Genomic DNA, 19,558 nt, shown 5'->3' on the forward strand with positions numbered 1-19,558 from the left:
GCCTTGCAGATTCTCTTACTATTGAGACAAGAAAGGGACATTTGGTTTTGTGTTCTTATCAGAGGCTCAGGTCATAAACATGAGAGTGAAAATGATCAAGTCCATGATTAAATTGGCTATTAGCAATCAGGAAAATTTCCTTCCAAGTCTATCTTGTCCCCCGACCCTGCTCTATGAAGTTAACCATGTTTGTAGTACAGTATAACTTACCTTTGAAATGGCAGACTTATAAGGAAAGTGAAGGTAACTAACCATCTCATTTAACTTTCCTGCTGTGCCTTCACTATAATTTCATTCATGGCCTAGATTGCTTCTATGAGCTTCTAAATGACTCCTCAATTTCCCCACTTTAACCATCACCATCAAGGCACCAGTCGGAGCTGCCGCTTGTCATTCCCATGGATTAATCCCACTAATTTGTGCATGCTTTTGCTGTACCCTCTGTGCAGGACACGCATTACTAAGGAGGCCGGCAGTGTATCTCTGCGTATGAAACAGGTGGAAGAACTGTGAGTAGGCTGAGAGCCTCATGAGCACCCCGTGTCCACTGCTACATCTGTCCATTCTCCTTTTGCTGCTTCTCTTCAAGGCACTCATCCATCCAATGAAAAGGAGGTGGTGGGAGGGCAGGGTGCATCCATGCAGCAGCTTCACTGGCAAGGGAGGGCAGAAGTTTCGGCAGAGCTGTGACTGCAATGGCCGACGACCACTGCTCTCATGGTTGCTTCCTTGTGCAGCTTTGTGCTCATGGTGGTGTCAGTTTCCCTCTGTTGCTGTGGTACAACAGCTGCTGTCAGCAGCAAACCTGGGGCCAATTCTGTGCTGGTCCTAGTAGGAAGGGAATGAAACACCTTTTAGAGTGTTCTTGACTTGTTGCACTCTTGTTTGTTTGCCAACTTTAGGTTTAATGGTGGTGACTTTAGATTTTTCTTTTTAGTTTCTTGTTTGACCTTTTTATAGCTTTAAAGATAGTAGCAGTTGATCATTTTTTATTTTAGTCTTAGAATATTCTTTGATTCTTCTTAAATCTTCAGATAATGGAATCTAACTCTTCCAGATAATGAAATTGTGTAGACATAGTGCACTCTACCTTTCCTTTCAAAGTTGCCACAATTTTCTAAGAAAAAACAAATACATTGCTGTAGACATGTCTTACTGATCCAGAGATACAGTATCCTGTCTCAGGCCATTTCAGGCTCATTATACCTTCCCCCACGTGGGAACTGCTCAGAGAATTACAAAACACAACCATACATAAACATGCAAATTCATCTCATCTCTCAGCTGTAATCAGTCTCAAGAACCCTATGTTTTTGTGCTAAAGTACATGTGGTTGCCATGTTGGAAATGCAGAAATGAAATGGAGATGAGTGTGTGTGGCTGTTGTAGCCCCTGGCTCTGAACTGTGTATTGTGTGCTTATTCCTAAGGCTGTAAGTTGGGAACTCCGGGTCCTCGTGTTCATGTTCTGAGCCTTTGTTGCTAGGGCCATCGTTTACACACTCATGCCTTGGAGCACACCTTGGAGATGCATAGCAGTTGCCTTTATGTTAACAGCTGTAGGTAGCTAACTGCCCTCCTTGCCTCTCTTGTCACCCTCTTGACCTACATCAGATACCATTCTTTACTGGAACTGGGTGAGAAGCGTAAAGGCATGTTGGAGAAAAGTTGCAAGAAGTTTATGTTGTTCCGTGAAGCGAATGAGCTTCAGCAGTGGATCAATGAGAAGGAAGCTGCTTTGACAAGTGAAGAGGTCGGTGCTGACTTGGAGCAGGTTGAGGTGCTGCAGAAGAAGTTTGATGACTTCCAGAAGGTATGGGAAGCTAAAACACTGCTTACTGACAGTTCTCCTGATTTATTTATTTGTTTGTTTGTTTGTTTATTTATTTGTTGTGGGCCTGGGTGCTATCTCTGAGCTCTTTTGCTCAAGGCTAGTGCTCTACTAGTTTGAGCCACAGAGCCATTTCTAATTTTTTGGTGGTTAATTGGAGATAAGAGTCTCATTGGGAATTTTTTGCCTGGGCTGGCTTTGAACTGTGATCCTCAGATCTCAGCCTCCTTGAGTAGGAGCTAGGATTACAGGCATGAGCCACTAGCACCCCATGTCTCTTTATTTTTGAACACAGATTACACAGTCTATACATTATAATTCACCATTTGTAGCTTTGATAAATGTGTCTGGTAGAGATGTGTGTCTACTTTAAATGACTTTAATAGGATCTTCTTGCACCAGTTTCAAAAAAAGGCAATGTTGTTTTTCCTACAGGGTTGTTTGTTTAGTGACATGGCTCAGTGGTGAAATGCTGGCCTAGCATGTATAAGACCCTCACTTTAATCTACAGCACTGCGGGGGGGGGGGGGGCGCGAGGTGGGGAGTGGACAAAACTACCCAGGTGCTGGTGGCTCACGCCTATAATCCTAGCTACTTGGGAAGCTGAGGATCGCAGTTCAAAGCCAGCCCAGGCAGGAAAGACCCCGAGACTCCTATCTCCAATAAACCACTGGAAAACTGGAAGTGGTGCTATAGCTCAAGTGGTAGTACACTCACCTTGAGCTGAAGAGCTGAGGGACAGCGCCTAGGCCCAGAGTTCAGGCCCCACACCGACAAAAAAAAAAAAGAGGGAAAAAACAAAACTTTGCTAAACTTACATTATACAAAAAGATGTAAGATACTTTTTTCCTGTTGTTCTTTTGAGATTGAGTTTGCTGGCCTCAAACTTGTTGATCCTCCTTTCCCTCCCCCTCCCCTGAGTCCTGGGCTTGAACTCTGGGCCTGGACACTGACCCTGAGCTTCTTGGGCTCAAGGCTAGTGCTCTGCCACTTGAGCCACAGCACTACTTGCAGCTTTTTCTGAGTAGTTTACTGGAGAGAGACTCAGACTTCCCTGCCCAGGTTGGTTTGAACCATGATCCTCATAGCTCAGCCTCCTGAGTAACTAGGATTACAGGCGTGAACCACTGGTGCCTGGCTGTTTTGATTTATTATGCTAAACTTCACATAGTAAAGTTAATCATTTCAAAATGTACATTATAGTGGCACTAATACATTTATAGTGTTGTGTGTAGTTCCAACATAGTTTGTTACCTTGAACCATTAGTCAGTTACTGTTTTGAACTCAGAACCATGTACCTGTTAGATAGGCACTCGACCACTTGAACCACACCTCCAGCCTTAAAAAAGTGCTTTTTAATGATCTGTATCTGGCCAGGCCTATGTTAATGAAGTAAATTTGAGTGAGATTCCTTCCAGTACTCCATTTTTTTCTTATTCCTTTGTTGTTAGGATTTTCTGTTCTAGACCTATAGATGTATAGAGATACAGTTCATATGATGATAACTGGAGAGCAAATCTCCATAAGTTCACACATTGCTTCTGCGTATCTGTGCCTTCCTCTCCCTCCACTTGCTGTTGCCGTGTAGTTATTGTAGCTTTTACTTTAAAGGATCTGAAGGCCAACGAGTCCCGGCTGAAGGACATCAACAAGGTGGCTGAAGACCTAGAGTCTGAAGGTCTGATGGCAGAGGAGGTGCAAGCCGTGCAACAGCAGGTGTGTGCCTCTGTCTTAGAGTGAGGCTTAGTTGAATCAGGGATCAGCTTGGTTCCTTCTTGTGTCCAACTTAGCCCCACAACAGCATCTCCCTAGTACAGAGTTGTGACTCCATCCAGTTCTCTCTGTGCCCTATCCATTTTAATTTCTTTGACCAGTATCCCTTCCCCTTCACCCAGAGGCTTCAGTGCGGAATTTCCCTGAGCCTATTAAATGCTGTGAGAGTTGTTAACTCTTTAGTTCTTTAAGGCAAAGTGATGAGTTCCATTATTGAAAGGTTTTGCACATTAATACTTGACAAATACAGCTAGCATGCTGTATTTCCTACTCAGCTAAGATTTGCCAATATTGTATGTTCTAAGATGTGTCTGTTTCCTCTTATTAAAACTGTTCCCTTTCTTTTGCAGGAGATGTATGGTATGATGCCCAAGGTAAGTTGAAGGGGCTCCATGAACTTGAGCATGAAAGGGATATTTTTTTTTTGGGGGGGGGGGTCTGGTCATGGGGCCTGAACTCTGGGCCTGGGCGCTGTCCCTCAGCTCTTCAGCTCAAGGCTAGTGCTCTACCACTTGAGCCACAGTGCCACTTCCGGCTTTTTTATTTTTTCTGCTTATGTGGTGCTGAGGAATCGAACCCAGGGTCTCAGGCATGCAAGGCAAACGCTCTACCACTGTGCCACTTTCCCAGCCTCTGAAAGGGATATTTTTTTGTGAGTGATTACCAGTACTGGGCTTGAACTCAGCATGGTACTATCTTAGTTTTTTGTGCTCAAGGCTTATAATCTTCACTTGAGCCACACTTCCAACTTTTTGCTGGCTAACCACATAGGAAAAGACTCTCATGGATTTTCTTGTTGGGCTGGAATCTTCATATCTCCTGAGTAACTAGGATTAGACAAATGAGCCTACCAATACCCACCTTATTAGATTTTTTTTTTTAAAAACCTCTTTTAACAAAACATATGAACATGGCATAAAGAAAAGTTGGAAGGGAAGTGAAGGGTAAACAAAGGAGGAGGCTGCAATGCTTGGTAAGAAATGTATGCATTATTCTGCCCATGTAATTGTAGCCCCTCTGTACAGTATGTTCTCAAATAAAATAAAATACAATTTAACAAAAAAAAAAAAAAAAAAAAAAAAAGAAAAGTTGACTTTTGTTCATTTGTTTGTTTGGGTTTTGGATTTTTTTTTTTTTTTTTTTTTTGTGGCTGTTGTTGTTCCTGGGCTTGAACTCTGGGCCTGGGCACTGTCCTTGAATTCCTCTGGCTCAAGGCTAGCACTCTACCACTGGAGCCACAATACCACTTTGGCTTTTTCTGTGCTTAATTGGAGATAAGATCTCACAGACTTTCCTGCCCAGACTGGCCTCCTGAGTAGTAGTACAGGCATCAGCCACATTGCCTGGCTTTTTTTTTTTTTGGTTGGTCATGGGGCTTAAACTGGGTGGGGGCCTGTACACTGTTCTCAAGCTCTTTTGCTCAAGGGTAGTGCTCTACCACTTTGAGCTACAGCTACACTTCCAGGTTTTTTTGTTGTTGTTTTTTGTTTTTGTTGTTGTTTTTTGCTATTCCTGGGTTTGAACTCAAGGCCTAGGTACTATCCCTGACCTTCTTTTGCTCAAGGCTAGCATTCTACCACTTGAACCACAGTGCCACGTCAGGCTTTTCCTGTTTATATGGTACTGAGGAATCGAACCCAGGGTTTCATGCATGCTAGGCAAGCACTCTACCAATAAGCCACATTCCCAGCCCTACTTCTGATTTTTTTAATGGTTAATGGAGATAATAGTCTCATGAAAACTTTTCTGCCCATGCTGGCTTCAAACCATGATCCTCAGATTTTAGCCTGCTGAGTAGCTAGGATTTACAAGTATGAGCCTCTAGCACCTTGCTGATTCTTATTAAAACTCCTCATTCTCTCCTTTGCTGGAATTTTCTGTTTGCATCATTCCTCTCAAGTAGCCTTGGGTTTGTTGCTAGTCACAGTCAGCTTTTTTTTTTTTTTTTTGGGTCCGGTCGTGGGGCCTGAACTCTGGGCCTGGGCGCTGTCCCTCAGCTCTTCAGCTCAAGGCTAGCACTCTACCACTTGAACCACAGCGCCACTTCCTGCTTTTTTTTTTTTCTTTTTGCTTATATGGTGCTGGGGAATTGAACCCAGGGCCTCAGGCATGCAAGGCAAGCGCTCTACCACTGAGCCACCTTCCCAGCCCGTCACAGTCAGCTTTAAGTCACAGCAGTGTTCAGTTTATCTGGAGTGCCATGGGCACACCAGTCACTGATGTGGTATGATGGCTCTGCTCTCCTGTCTAAACTCGTCCTTCTTTGAATAGGATGAAGCCGACTCCAAGACAGCCTCCCCATGGAAGGTAAGGACTCCTACCTTTTTCTGATTGTTTAGCTTGTCCTGAGATTTGGTCATCCCTAGACTTATGTAGGGGGCTTCTCCTTACACTTGGTATTTCTATTTTCTCCAGGTGATATGTAGCACATAGAAACAAAGTGCTTTTTGTTCAAATCCTTTGTAGGGAAGGGTCACGTCAGTGTCAGAACACCCCTTATGAGGCACCTTGTAGTCAGGAATGGCCTTAATAGGATGGCCAACCAAGTGAATGATACTAGTAGGATAAAGACTGAGGATGAAAGAAGAAAAATACTTGTAACAAATCAAAGTCCCAGCCGGGCGCTGGTGGCTCACGCCTGTAATCCTAGCTACTCAGGAGGCTGAGATCTGAGGATCGCAATTCTAAGCCAGCCCGGGCAGGAGAGACCATGAGACTCCTATCTCCAATAAACCACCAGAAAACCGGAAGTGGTGCTGTAGCTCAAGTGGTAGAGCGCTCGCCTTGAGCTGAAGAGCTGAGGGACAGCGGCCAGGCCCAGAGTTCAAGCCCCACGACCGACAAAAAAACAAAAACAAATCAAAGTGCCTAAAAGCTGGTACCAGTGGCTCACCCCCTGTAATCCTAGCTATTCAAGAGGCTGAAAATTGAGGAGCTCAGTTGAGAGCCAGCAAAGACAGGAAAGTCTATTCGATGCTTATCTCCATTTAACTGTAGAAAAGCTGAAAGTGGAGCTGTGGTTTAAGTGGTAGAGCACTGGCCTTGAACAGAAAAACCTAAGGGATAGTGCCCAGGCCCTGAGTTCAAGTGTCAGTACCAGAACATGATAGATAGATAGATAGATAGATAGATAGATAGATAGATAGATAGATAGATAGATAGATAATCTTTTTTTTTTTTTTTTGGTTGGTCATGGGGCTTGAACTCTGGGCTTGGGCACTGTCTCTATGCTCTTCAGCTCAAGGCGAGCACTCTACCACTTGAGCCACAGTGCCACTTCTGATTTTTTCTGTTTATGTGGTGCTGAGGAATCAAACCCAAGGCCTCATGCATGCAAGCACTCTACCACTGACCCTTCCCAGCCCTTGATTTTTTTTTTTTGGGGGGGGGAGGTCCAGTCATGGGGCCTGAACTCTGGGCTTGGGTGCTGTCCCTCAGCTCTTCAGCTCAAGGCCAGCGCTCTACCTCTTGCCACAGCACCACTTCCGGCTTTTTTTTTTTTCTGCTTATGTGGTGCTGAGGAATCAAACCGAGGGCCTCATGCATACAAGGCAAGTGCTCTACCACTGAGCCAACTTCCCAGTCCCATTTTTTTTTAAAGTTTTAATGAAGATTTAACATAGCAGGAGGCAAGTAGGAAGAAATAGGGGGAAAAGAAAACACCATTTCCCATGCAAGAACTAAGAGTTAAGACTCTATACCTTTCCCTGGAAGACTCTATACCTATACCTGGAAGTTCATGGGAGCATCTGTGGGAGTTTCTTTCACATAAATTGGGTGAACTCTGAGCTCCCAGGTACTTTTAGACTTGGGGAAATGTCTACACCATTGAGAAGAAAACTAATTCCTGGCTTTTTTTCCCCCTCTGATAATGTGCTCTTCCTGAAGGAGCATGCTGACAGAATAGCATCCCAGTAACTTTACCTCCCTGTTAACTAATTTGTGTGGATAAGAAAATGTTACTTGCCCCTAGTCTGTGAGCTGCTTTTTCTGTCCACCTAGCTTTATGTCGTCACTGCTTTCTGGTCAGACGATGTCAGATAAACTAATGGAGCTGGGTCTGATTGCGAATGTGGGCTCTTTTTGTTTTTTCTGGTGGCTGATCCTTTTCTTAATGCCTCTCCAGATGTTTCCAGTGTCCCTTAAAGTAATTTTGGTTGACCATCAAAACCTAATCCGTAGCACTTGCAACTCAGATCTCTGTCTCTCAGTGTACAAATAAATATCTCATTGGTTTCCCCTGGTTTCCTTCCAGTCTGCCCGTCTTATGGTTCACACAGTGGCCACATTCAATTCCATCAAGGTAAGACATGGTGATGAGCTTCCCTGATCTCCCTTTCTGTCCACAATGGAGCTCATGTTCTCATCACGGGACAAGCTGTGGCTACCAGGAGACTTTTCCTTTAAACATCCTAAACACCCTGGGTAAACACCAGCCTTCTCATGCAGAGAGGCTTGGTCAGCTTTCTCAGTCCAGCCTCACCAATGCTGAGCAGTACTGCTGGCCTTCCCTCGGCCGTCCACAGGAAAGCTGCACCTGCCTTGCTTGCCAACTCTCACACATGCCTACACTCAACTCAGATCTGCCCTGGCCTGAGGATGCAGCTGGGCAAGTGTTGGAAAGCAGATTCTTGGCATTTGTCCCCTCAGCAGTTGTTCATAAAGTAGGTGCCACATACCAGGCACCAAGCTGGTAAGAGTGAGGACAAGTTAGGCTCTCCTGCTGTTCTCAGAGGGCATTCCTCAGTCAGGCACTCAAGCGGTCTTCAAGCCATCAGGTACAGCTGCCTTTGACTCTGTGGAATGTTGCTCTTCTGTGTAGTAATTTATTCAACTAGGATGCCTGGAAACAGCAAGCCATAGGGACCCTGGCACTTCCTCCAGTTTAGCCATTTTCCCAGGCCTAGTTGTGGACAGGCCCCCGAAGAGTGGGAATAGGGCTGACACTGCCATCCTATTGCAGGAGTTGAACGAGCGTTGGCGGTCCCTGCAGCAACTGGCTGAGGAGCGAAGCCAGCTGTTGGGCAGTGCCCATGAAGTACAGAGGTTCCACAGGTAAGGGGCCTACCCCTGGCTGAGGCAGGGAGAAGTGGGGACTGTTCACTCACACCCTGACTAGCAGACCAGGGTCTCAGCCTAACAGCTGGGTCTTGCTGATCTTGACTGTGTCACCTAAGCACACCTGATACAAGGTCAATACTGCTGAAGATGAATTCGTTGTCTTTCCCTCTGTTAGTGGCCATCAACTGGTGCCACTGAAGCTATTTTCCTGGTGGCTTTGGGCACCTGTACTCTGGCTGTTAACTTGCATGTGTCTCATGCAGAGATGCTGACGAAACTAAAGAGTGGATTGAGGAGAAGAACCAGGCTCTGAACACCGACAATTACGGCCACGACCTAGCCAGTGTCCAGGCCCTGCAGCGCAAGCACGAGGGCTTCGAGAGGGACCTGGCAGCACTCGGTGACAAGGTGCGAAAGGCCAGGGTCAGAGTGAAGCTTTCGTTTCTGCAGAGCAGAGCCCCCTTGTTTCTGCTTTCTCACCACTTCCTTTCTCTAGGTAAACTCCCTCGGGGAGACGGCCCAACGCCTGATCCAGTCTCACCCTGAGTCCGCAGAGGACCTAAAGGAGAAATGCACTGAGTTAAACCAGGCCTGGACCAGCCTGGGGAAGCGTGCGGACCAACGCAAGGCCAAGCTGGGCGATTCCCATGACCTGCAACGCTTTCTTAGTGACTTCAGGTAAAAGATGAACATGGTTCAGATATGTAGAGTGGGACCTTTGTAGTGGTTGTTTTGTTGTGAAGCAATACTTGCTCAATATAAAATAGACTACTGAATGCCAAAACATCAAAGAAACAAGTATCCTCCTCCCTAGAGTATGTATATACCTGCACGTGTGTGTGCACAGGGATCCACACTGATCTCCTACTGGCATATTTTCCCTAGATATATTTTTTATTTACTATAATTAAACTTTAGTCTTTTCTACTACTTTTTTGGTTTATAAAACTTGGAAGGTAGTGGGTACTGGTGGCTCATGCCTATAATCCTAGCTCCTCAAGAAGCTGAGATGTGAGGATCACAGTTCAAAGTCAGCCCAGTCAAAGAGTCCTTTTTTTTTTTTTTTTTATTGGTCGGTCATGGGACCTGAACTCTAGGTCTGGATGCTGTCCTTCAGCTCTTCAGTTGAAGGCTAGCACTCTACCACTTTAGCCACAATGCCACTTCCGGCTTTTTCTGTTTATGTGGTGCTGAGGAATCAAACCCAGGGCCTCATGCATACAAGGCAAGCATTCTACCACTGAGTCACCTTCCCAGCCTCCCAACATTCTTATCTCTAATTAACCACCAGAAAACTGGAATTGCTTCCTGCAGCAAAGGTGGCCCTGAGTCTGTTTTCCTGGGCAGAAAGCCTGCTTGCCAGGTAACATATAATAGCTGGTCCTCTGCTGATCTGGTTTCCAGGGATCTCATGTCTTGGATCAATGGAATACGGGGATTGGTGTCCTCGGATGAGCTAGCAAAAGATGTCACTGGAGCCGAAGCTTTGCTGGAGCGACACCAGGTGGGTAGACCTGCTTGCTGAGTGGCCTCACCCCCACCCTTTGTTGTAAGCCAGTGGTTGACACTAACTTGGGCATCTCCTGCCAGTTATCTAATCCCTTCCCTCCTCTTGGCAGGAACATCGGACAGAAATTGATGCCAGAGCTGGCACTTTCCAGGCATTTGAGCAGTTTGGGCAGCAGCTGCTGGCTCATGGGCACTATGCCAGCCCAGAGATCAAGGAGAAACTTGACATTCTTGACCAGGAACGGACAGACCTGGAAAAGGCCTGGGTGCAGCGCAGGATGATGCTGGACCAGTGCCTTGAATTGCAGGTACGTATGCTTTGAGTCCCAATTAGTATTTTCTTTGCCAATGGCTTGGGCTTCTCACCTTCCATTCTGTTCTTTCAGCTGTTTCATCGGGATTGTGAGCAAGCTGAGAACTGGATGGCTGCCCGCGAGGCCTTCCTTAACACTGAAGACAAAGGAGACTCACTGGACAGTGTGGAGGCCCTGATTAAAAAACACGAGGACTTTGACAAAGCTATCAATGTCCAGGTAAGACCCTGTTCCTTGTAAACTTAGTTTGGATGTTTCCTAATTGACATCTTTTCTATTTCTTTCCTAATTCTCCTTGGTTTTCTTAATGATTAGAATAAATAATCATGATGTGTTAGCTAGATAGCATTGCCAGTTTCCTTAAAGTAAAATACTTCATGTGTGCTGAAAGTGTAGCTCAGTGGTGGAGTGCTTGCCTGGGTTCTGGCCCCAGCAACACCAAAAAGAAGTAACAACTAAATATTGATTACAAAAATAAGCAGTGTAGGGCTGGGAAGATGGCTCAGTGGTAGAGCGCGTGCCTTGCATGCCTGAGGCCCTGGGTTCAATTCCTCAGCACCACATAAGCAAAAAGAAAAAAAAAGCCGGAAGTGGCGCTGTGGCTCAAGTGGTAGAGCGCTAGCTTTGAGCTGAAGAGCTGAGGGACAGCGCCCAGGCCCAGAGTTCAGGCCCCACAACCGGACCCAAAAAAAAAAAGCAGTGTAGGGCTGGGAAGGTGGCTCAGTGGTGCAGTGCTTGCCTCGCATACATGAAGCCCTGGGTTTGATTCCTCAGCACCACATAAGCAGAAAAAGCCGGAAGTGGCACTGTGGCTCAAGTGGTAAAGCACTAGCCTTGAGCTGAAGAGCTGAGGGATAGTGCCCAGGCCCAGAGTTCAGGCCCAACAACCGACAAAAAAAAAAAGGCAGTATAGTCACTGTATGTCTGAATGCAATACTTCTGTCATCAGGAAAAGTACATGTGTAATTTTTTTAATGTTGGGTTGGGTAGGGGTGTAGTTCACTAATGGAGCACTTGGCCTTCACCACAGCAATCCATTCATCAATCAAAAGTAAACAGGGAGGCTAGGAAGTTGGCTCCGTGGTTGAGTGCTTGCCTCACATGCACGAGGCCCTGGGTTGGATTCCGTGGCACCACATAAGCAGAAAAAAGCCAGAAGTGGCTCTGTGACTCAGGTGGTAGGTCACTAGCCTTGAGCTGAAGAGCTGAGGGACAGCACCCAGGCCCAGAGTTCAGCCCCCATGACCAACAAAAAAAAAAAAAAAAAGTAAACAGGGCTGGGAATGTGGCTTAGTGGTAAAATAGCTTGCCTAGTGTGTATGAAGTCCTGGGTTCAATTCCTCAGTACCACATAAACAGAAAAAGCCGGAAGTGGCTCAAGGGGATAGAGTACTAGTCTTGAGCACAGAGAGGCTCAGGGATAGCACCCAGGCCCTGAATTCAAGCCTTACAACTGACAACAAAAAAAATGTAAATAGGGTTGGGAATGTGGCTCAGTGGTAGAGAGCTTGCCTTGCATGGATGAGCCCCTGGGTTTGATTCCTCAGCACCATATAAGCAGAAAAGGCCGGAAGTGGTACTATGGCTCAAGTGGTAGAGCACTAGCCTTGAGCTGAAGAACTGAGGGACAGCACCCAGGCCCAGAGTTCAGGCCCCATGACCAACCAAAACAAAAAACAAAAAAAGTAAATAGATAAGCAGGACACCAGTGTCTCATGCTTATAATCCTAGCTACTCAGAAGGCTGAGATCTGAGGATCATGGCACAAAGCCAGCCTGTGTAGGAATGTCTATGTAACTGCTATTACCAGTAACCACCAACAAGCCAGAATTAGAACTGTGGCTCAAATGGTAGAGTATTACTAATTTTTTTTTTTTTTTGGTTGGTTGTGGGGCTTGAACTCTGGGTCTGGGAGCTGTCCCTCAGCTTTTCAGCTCAAGGCCAGTGCTCTACCGTTTGAGCCACAGTGCCATTTCCAGTTTTCTAGCGGTTTATTGGAGATAAGAGTCTCATGGACTTTCCTGCTCGGGCTGGCTTTGAACTGTGATCCTCAGATCTCAGCCTCCTAAGTAACTAGGATTACAGGTGTGAGCCACCAGAGCCTGGCTAAGCACTACTAATCTTATAGCACTCAGGCCCTGAGTTCAAGCCCCAGGACCAGCAAGAAAAAAAAAAAAAGTAAATAATAGGTAGGTGGGTAGATATATTAATAAGTAGTAATGGCAGAAGAAAATTATTTTAAAGGAAAATTTATGGATCAGTAAGGGAATATATGAACATAGCGAACAAAGTATAATTTCTCAACTGCTTTGTTGAATCTGATTGAATCTTTTCTTGTTATGAAGCCTAATTTGTTGAGACATTTGCTAGTGTCTAGCACCTGTCCACCTCAGGGTGACCTCAAGTCTTGAGTTAAACTGTACTCTCGTAATGATGAAAATCAAGCTCACTCCTGCTTCTAAAGTATCGGTGTATTATGATCCTGCCACCAGTTTGTTCCCAGTCACCCAAAATAACCGGTGTCTTCTGAAGACCAGCAGTCTAGGAGGACCCGGCTGCACCCCGTCTAAACCGTGTCTGTCTATCCATAGGAGGAGAAAATTGCAGCCTTGCAGGCCTTTGCTGACCAGCTCGTCGCTGCTGGTCACTATGCCAAGGGAGACATTGCGAGCCGTCGCAATGAAGTCTTGGACAGGTGGGTGTCCTGTGCACTCCAGCTCCAACAGAGAGACTGTGTGCCCTCCTCCATGGTAGGTGATGCTCAGAGCTGGCCTCCTGGCTTCCCTCTCTCAGGTGGCGCCGTTTGAAAGCCCAGATGATTGAAAAAAGGTCAAAGCTTGGAGAGTCTCAGACCCTGCAGCAATTCAGCCGAGATGTGGATGAGATCGAGGCTTGGATCAGTGAAAAGTTGCAGACAGCCAGCGATGAGTCCTATAAGGATCCTACAAACATCCAGGTGAGCAGACCTGAGTGAGTGTTCGTCCTGAAGTAGTCCCAAATTGGGAGCAGATTCTGTTAAGACGTCTTTAAAGGGAACATACCTATAAACAGTCTCCTTGAATTCACGGTGAAGCCAATGGAAAGTATTTCAGTAAACCAAGCTATTGGGAAAGTCCCAGTAAATGTTCAGAGCCATTTGAGAGCTGCCATAGCTTCTAGCAAGTCTATGGAATCCCCACCTCCACCCCAAACCGTTCCCAGGTGCTGAGCTTCCCAGGGGAAGAATGTCTGTTTAATAGCTGACACATGTTCACATCTGTGTACTGAACTCTTGTCTTTTAATCTGTTTTTGTAGCTTTCCAAGCTGTTGGTAAGTTGTTTTTATGCTTTTAAGAGTTATAGATACATGAGCCTCCAATATTTGTGTTCTCTGTAGAGCACTGTTACTGTGGTCACACATGGTCCACTGGTGTCTCTTCATCCATCCTTTTCATTTCTAATACTTCATCACCCGCCATCCAAGTGTCCCTGTGGGGTGTGGCTTTCTCTGTTGTAATCAGCCTGCACGCCTCCTCCCTGCCCTAGTTCATCATGTAGACAAATTCTGTACAGTGTTTGATTTGAGGGGCAGTAGTTGACAGCTTTCCTTCAAAGGATGCTTCTTTTGAAGATGGAATAATCAGCTACGTTATACAAGCTTTGGCTCGGTCTTGCTATGGCTCATGGTGTCATAGGCAGGGTCAGTCTAGCCTGGCAAGAGAATCCACCGCACAGCCAGGCAGGTGCCCAGAGATGCTGGCCCTGGGAACTGCAGAGGCAAGGTCTGCTTCCCAGCCTGAGAGTCAGGAGCTAGAGATTGGGATGACAGTGGATATTGCCCAACAGGCAGTGAAAGATGTCTCCAGCAACACCTAGCTCAAATTTGTATTCCATGAGTGGAAACAAAACGAAGCTCTCTAGTGAATACTTAGGGTTTGAATCCTGTGGCCAGGGGGAGACTGGATCTTTCTCTAGGACTGTGGCTGAGGAAACCCTTTCTCAGCCTTGAGGTTTGGATGGGAGCTTAGAGGACATGATACAGAAATGATACAGAAACTGCTGTCCCTCCACCTCGTAACAGTTACTGCCTCTGAAATGAAACATTTGATGCAGAATTCCTCCTCAGCTTTACTGCTTTTTATCTCCTAGTTTTACTTCTCCCAGTAACGCTCCTGAGACCCTGTGCCTTTCACCTGCCCAGTGTTTTCCCCCAGAATTGTGCTACAGCCGCTGTGTCCTTGCAATTGTCTCTCACAATATTGTAGCACGATGTACTCCTTAATGAATGCTTACAGCCCCTAGCCCGCTCTTTTCCTAGCAAAAATAAATCCCAGCCTCCCATCAGGCTGCATTTTGATAGCAGCCTTGACTAATGACAGCCACTGCATCAACAGCCAGTAAAGCCCAGGTCTGCAGCAGCTGTAGACTATTCCTTTCATCAGGGGAACATGACTGGCCATCCAGTGTGTATAGCTGGATAAAGATGATTGCCCTGGGTGATGAGCTGTCCATGCTGGTATCTGTCCAAGCCTCTGGCTATTAAGGAATAACAGCATGGGTGGAAGTTGGCAACAAGTAGCCCCAAAACCGAAATTGGCATTGACATCTGCTGCATAATGCTAAAGTGTATAATTATAGGTCTTTGCCCCAGCCAGCTGCTGCAGCTGCTTTCAAAGCCACTCCCTGTCCCACTCCCAAGTTGGTGGACACCCCTTGTCCTCTGCCCACACCCTCCACTGAGCTCCCACAGGCCCAGCCCTACTGCCTCACACTCCCATGGTTACCACCTGTAAGCAACAACAGTTCTTTTCAAGTTTCCACCACACCCTCCATCCTGCATTAAAGCCATGCCCTCCAAGAGTTAGCCCTGAAAGGTGGTTTGGTATTTTCAGAGCAAGCACCAGAAGCACCAGGCCTTCGAGGCAGAGCTCCATGCCAATGCCGACCGCATCCGTGGCGTCATCGACATGGGCAACTCCCTCATCGAGCGAGGCGCCTGCGCCGGCAGCGAGGACGCTGTCAAGGTACATTGAGCCCAGGGACTCCTGCTGGCCCCAAGAGGAGCGGCAGCATCCACTGGATGAGGCCTCCAGAACAGGCTTGAGGACATAAATGGCACCAGGCTGTTATAGATGGGGAATGCAGGGCCGAGGGCTCCTGTGACCAGTTCTGTTTCCTCTTTGTAACCTTTCCATCCTGCATGGCTCCCCTTGCTTCTGCAGGCCCGCCTGGCTGCCCTGGCTGACCAGTGGCAGTTCCTGGTACAGAAGTCAGCTGAGAAGAGCCAGAAGCTGAAAGAGGCCAACAAGCAGCAGAACTTCAACACTGGCATCAAGGACTTTGACTTCTGGCTCTCTGAGGTAATGGGGGCCCCGGGGCAGGCCCCAGCTGGTGAGAAGGCAGACCCAGCTCAGCAGGTGCCTTTGGACACAGATGCTCAGCGGGAGCTCTCTGGTTTGCTGGAAGGCACGTAAGGGTGGAAGGAATGTATATTTAGAGAAGAAAGCTGGTTTAGAGTGAGACCAGACCTCAGCCCCCTCTTGCAGGGAAGAGAGGTGGAGTTTGGCCGACAGGCAGCTCTGACAAACCTGTGCCAAGACAGAACTGAAGGAGCAAGGAGTCAGAGCCAGATAATGTGGAACTCTCCACGCAGGAAATTGAGACAGTAGAGAGAATATAAACAAAGACATGCTTAGATACCACCACTATTCGCATCTCAGACTCAGGGTATACTTTGGTGGATGCTTGTAGGATATAATTTATATAGCTGAATTTGCAATATTGTTTCATTAGTATGTAAGGGATGTTATCCCAGGTCACTAAAACTTCTCAGACATTTGAGAGCCCGGTAAGTCCCTCAAAGAGATCTGCCATCTTTGAGTATTCCCATCCTGTGGATATTTGCATAGCCCCAGCCTTGTTTTGGGGGTAAAAGGTATAGCAGTGAGCATTGTTGTATGCCATTGTGGCTCACAGTTCTGGTCCTTGGCTTTGGCTGCAGCACAGTGGCCTGACTCTTCTCTCTGCCCTACGGCACCAGAAAAACCTGAGGCCTGGGCCTCTACCCTGTCTTTTCCATTAGTAAGCTCTAGAGTTGCACTGACCTCACACATGAGGAGAGTCACGCCAGGCAGACTGACCTAGCACACTTGGGCATCCTTGCTTTCCCACAACACTGCATATGGCCCACACAATGGCCTTTCCTTTGGCATCTCCAATGCCAGGTGGAGGCGCTTCTGGCATCTGAAGATTATGGCAAAGACCTGGCTTCTGTCAACAACTTGCTGAAAAAGCACCAGCTTCTGGAGGCGGACATATCAGCCCATGAGGTAAGACTGCATTAGTTCTCACATTGGGTATTGCCATTGTATTCTTTCTTTTTGGCCATGGGACTTGAACTCTGGGCCTGGGCACTATCCCTCAGCTCTTCAGCTCAAGGCTAGCACTCTACCACTTGAGCCACAGCGCCACTTCTGGGTTTCTAATGGTTTATTGGAGATAAGAATCTCACAGACTTTCCTGCTTGGCTGGCTTTGAACTGTGATCCTCAGATCTCAGCCTCCTGGGTAGCTAGGATTACAGGCGTGAGCCACCAGCACCTGGCTGCCATTGTATTCTTAACAATTCACACCCCTAGGGATTTTGTTTATGCATCTTGAGAATTAATTAAAAATGAAAAGTTAACATTAAAATGGAAATATTAATACTAGAGTTTTATGGTTTAACATTTTTATGAACATCAGAAGGAAAAGGAAAGAGCTAGCCATTGTGGGCACACCTATATTCCCAACACTTAAGAAGCTGAAGCAGAAGGATAGATGGATAGAGTTTAGGCCAGCCTGGATTCCATAGTGAGACCTTCTCTCAAAAATCAAGAGTAGCCGGGCGCTGGTGGCTCACGCCTGTAATCCTAGCTACTCAGGAGGCTGAGATCTGAGGATCGCGGTTCAAAGCCAGCCCGGGCAGGAGAGACTGTGAGACTCCTATCTCCAATAAACCACCAGAAAACCGGAAGTGGCGCTGTAGCTCAAGTGGTAGAGCGCTCGCCTTGAGCTGAAGAGCTGAGGGACAGCGCCCAGGCCCAGAGTTCAAGCCCCACGACCGACAAAAAAAAAAAAAAAAAAAAAAAAAAAAAATCAAGAGTAGGCCTGGGAAGGTGGTTCAGTGGTAGAGTGCTTACCTGGATTCAATTCCTCAGCACCACATAAAAAGCAGGAAGTGGCACTGTGGTTCAAGTGGTAGAGTGCTAGGAAGAGCTGAGGGGACAGCGCCCAGGCCCAGAATTCAGGCCCCACAACAGACAAGACAACAAGAAAAAAGAAAAAAAAAGTAAATTATGAATTTTTGTTTTTGTTTTGGGCTGGTTCTAGGCCTTAACTCTGAACCTGGACATATCATTTGAGCCACAGTGCCACTTCAGTTTTTTCTGTAATTTAGTTGTAGATAAGAGTTTCACAGGGGCTGGGAAGGTGGCTCAGTGGTAGAGCGCTTACCTTGCATGCAAAGCAGAAAAAGCTGGAAGTGGCACTGTGGCTCAAGTGGTAGAGCGCTAGCCTTGAGCTGAAGAGCTGAGGGACAGCGCCCAGGCCCAGAGTTCAGGTCCCACGACCGGACCCAAAAAAAGAAAAAAAAAAAAAAAAAAAGAGTTTCACGAAGCCAGGTGCTGCTGGCTCATGCCTGTAATCCTTGCTATTAAGGAGGCTTGGATCTAAGGATTGAGATTCAGAGCCAGCCAGGGCAGGAAAAGTCAGTGAGACTTTTATCTCAAATAACCACCAGAAAACCGGAAGTGGCGCTGTAGCTCAAGTGGTAGAGCGCTTGCCTTGAGCTGAAGAGCTGAGGGACAGCGCTCGGGCCCAGAGTTCAAGCCCCACAACCAACAAAAAAAGAGTTTCACAGATTTTCCTGCCTGAGCTGGGTTCAAACCACAAGCCAGAAATCTTAAGCCTCCTGAATAGATAGAATTATAGGCATGAGCCACCGGCACCCAGCATGAACATTTTCAAATGACAAAAAGGAACCCAGCACCAGTGTCTCACACCTATAATCCTAGCTACTCAGGAGGCTGAGATCTGAGAATCTCAGTTCAAAGGCCAGCCCGAGCAGAAAAGTTCATGAGACTCTTTATCTCCAATATACTACCAGAAAACGGGAAGCAGCGCTGTGGCTCAAGTGGTAGAGCGCTAGCCTGAGCTGAAGAGCTGAGGGACAGCGCCCAGGCCCAGAGTTCAAGCCCCATGACAGACTTAAAAAAAGGAATGAGAAGAGTGACATCAATCACATATTAGCGGATCTCTAATCAGCTTGGTAGGAGACATCTGGGTTTTTTTGGCTGCTCTGAGCTCAGTTTGTAGTGCTACATTGTGTCTCACAAGATACAGGTTACTGAGAGGGAGGAGAGGGTACTTGAGTTCCAGTCACTGGGTCCCCTCTTCTGCTGCTGCGCAGTGTGTAAATATGGCTTTGTATCTGTAGTTTTTCAAAGGCTCATTACAGAATGGGCTCTGAAACCTGGTTTTACCTACTCCACTCTATTCAAATCCACTGGCCACCTTCATTTTGTTATACTACAAGACTGTTGGCATAGCGGTAATCAGTAAGTGCTGGTTCAGTGAGGTGTGGGTTGGTTCTAAATGTTGGCACAAGTGTGATAACCAAAACTTGGTATCACATTCTCAACATACTCACCAATCTCATCAGTGAAATTATTTTTGTTTTGGGAAGCTCTCAGACTCATGGTGGTGAATAGGAATTCTCCACAGCTGTCATTTTCTCCACAAGTTTGAGTTTTATCATTAGGAATATAATTCATTATTCTCAACAAAATATCTGTTGGGTACCCTCTTTCAAGTAAAACAGGCACAGATAAATAATAAAATTAACCTTGTTTCTTACTATAGAATGGTTTCAGGACCATCGGGCCTATAGCGTAGAACACAAGGCTCTGAGTTCTCCCCTCAAAACACTTAAACTAAAATGAAGGCCAGTCTATGTGAAATGTGTCTGCTGCTGCCTGGCTGCATGCCCAGGTGCTGGCCCTCCTCACTCACTGCCTTTGTGCCACCAGTACCAGTGTTACACAGTGAAACCA

The 19,558-nt window shown here is 46.6% G+C and overlaps 1 protein-coding gene across 9 annotated transcripts in view; it reads left to right on the forward strand.

Moving 5' to 3' along the window:
- Nucleotides 1–19,558, forward strand: part of Sptan1 (spectrin alpha, non-erythrocytic 1) — a 75,026-nt gene that overhangs the window by 43,126 nt on the left and 12,342 nt on the right. For 4 of the 9 annotated variants that reach the window (XM_070014762.1, XM_070014767.1, XM_070014758.1 and 1 more), the window contains exons 23-40: nt 450–509; nt 1,614–1,812; nt 3,443–3,547; nt 3,955–3,978; nt 5,876–5,911; nt 7,860–7,907; nt 8,568–8,659; nt 8,929–9,073; nt 9,162–9,343; nt 10,070–10,169; nt 10,285–10,482; nt 10,561–10,707; nt 13,080–13,183; nt 13,282–13,444; nt 13,784–13,798; nt 15,360–15,491; nt 15,690–15,827; nt 16,692–16,796. In XM_070014762.1, the coding sequence (XP_069870863.1) occupies nt 450–509; nt 1,614–1,812; nt 3,443–3,547; nt 3,955–3,978; nt 5,876–5,911; nt 7,860–7,907; nt 8,568–8,659; nt 8,929–9,073; nt 9,162–9,343; nt 10,070–10,169; nt 10,285–10,482; nt 10,561–10,707; nt 13,080–13,183; nt 13,282–13,444; nt 13,784–13,798; nt 15,360–15,491; nt 15,690–15,827; nt 16,692–16,796 (1,993 nt within the window). The remainder of the gene's footprint in view (nt 1–449; nt 510–1,613; nt 1,813–3,442; nt 3,548–3,954; nt 3,979–5,875; nt 5,912–7,859; nt 7,908–8,567; nt 8,660–8,928; nt 9,074–9,161; nt 9,344–10,069; nt 10,170–10,284; nt 10,483–10,560; nt 10,708–13,079; nt 13,184–13,281; nt 13,445–13,783; nt 13,799–15,359; nt 15,492–15,689; nt 15,828–16,691; nt 16,797–19,558) is intronic. The other 5 variants (XM_070014764.1, XM_070014759.1, XM_070014766.1 and 2 more) reach the window with 3 other exon arrangements.

Source organism: Dipodomys merriami, unplaced genomic scaffold (assembly GCF_024711535.1).
Source record: "Dipodomys merriami isolate MVZ:Mamm:240054 unplaced genomic scaffold, mDipMer1.0.p SCAF_11, whole genome shotgun sequence".
Taxonomy (NCBI): Eukaryota; Metazoa; Chordata; class Mammalia; order Rodentia; family Heteromyidae; genus Dipodomys; species Dipodomys merriami.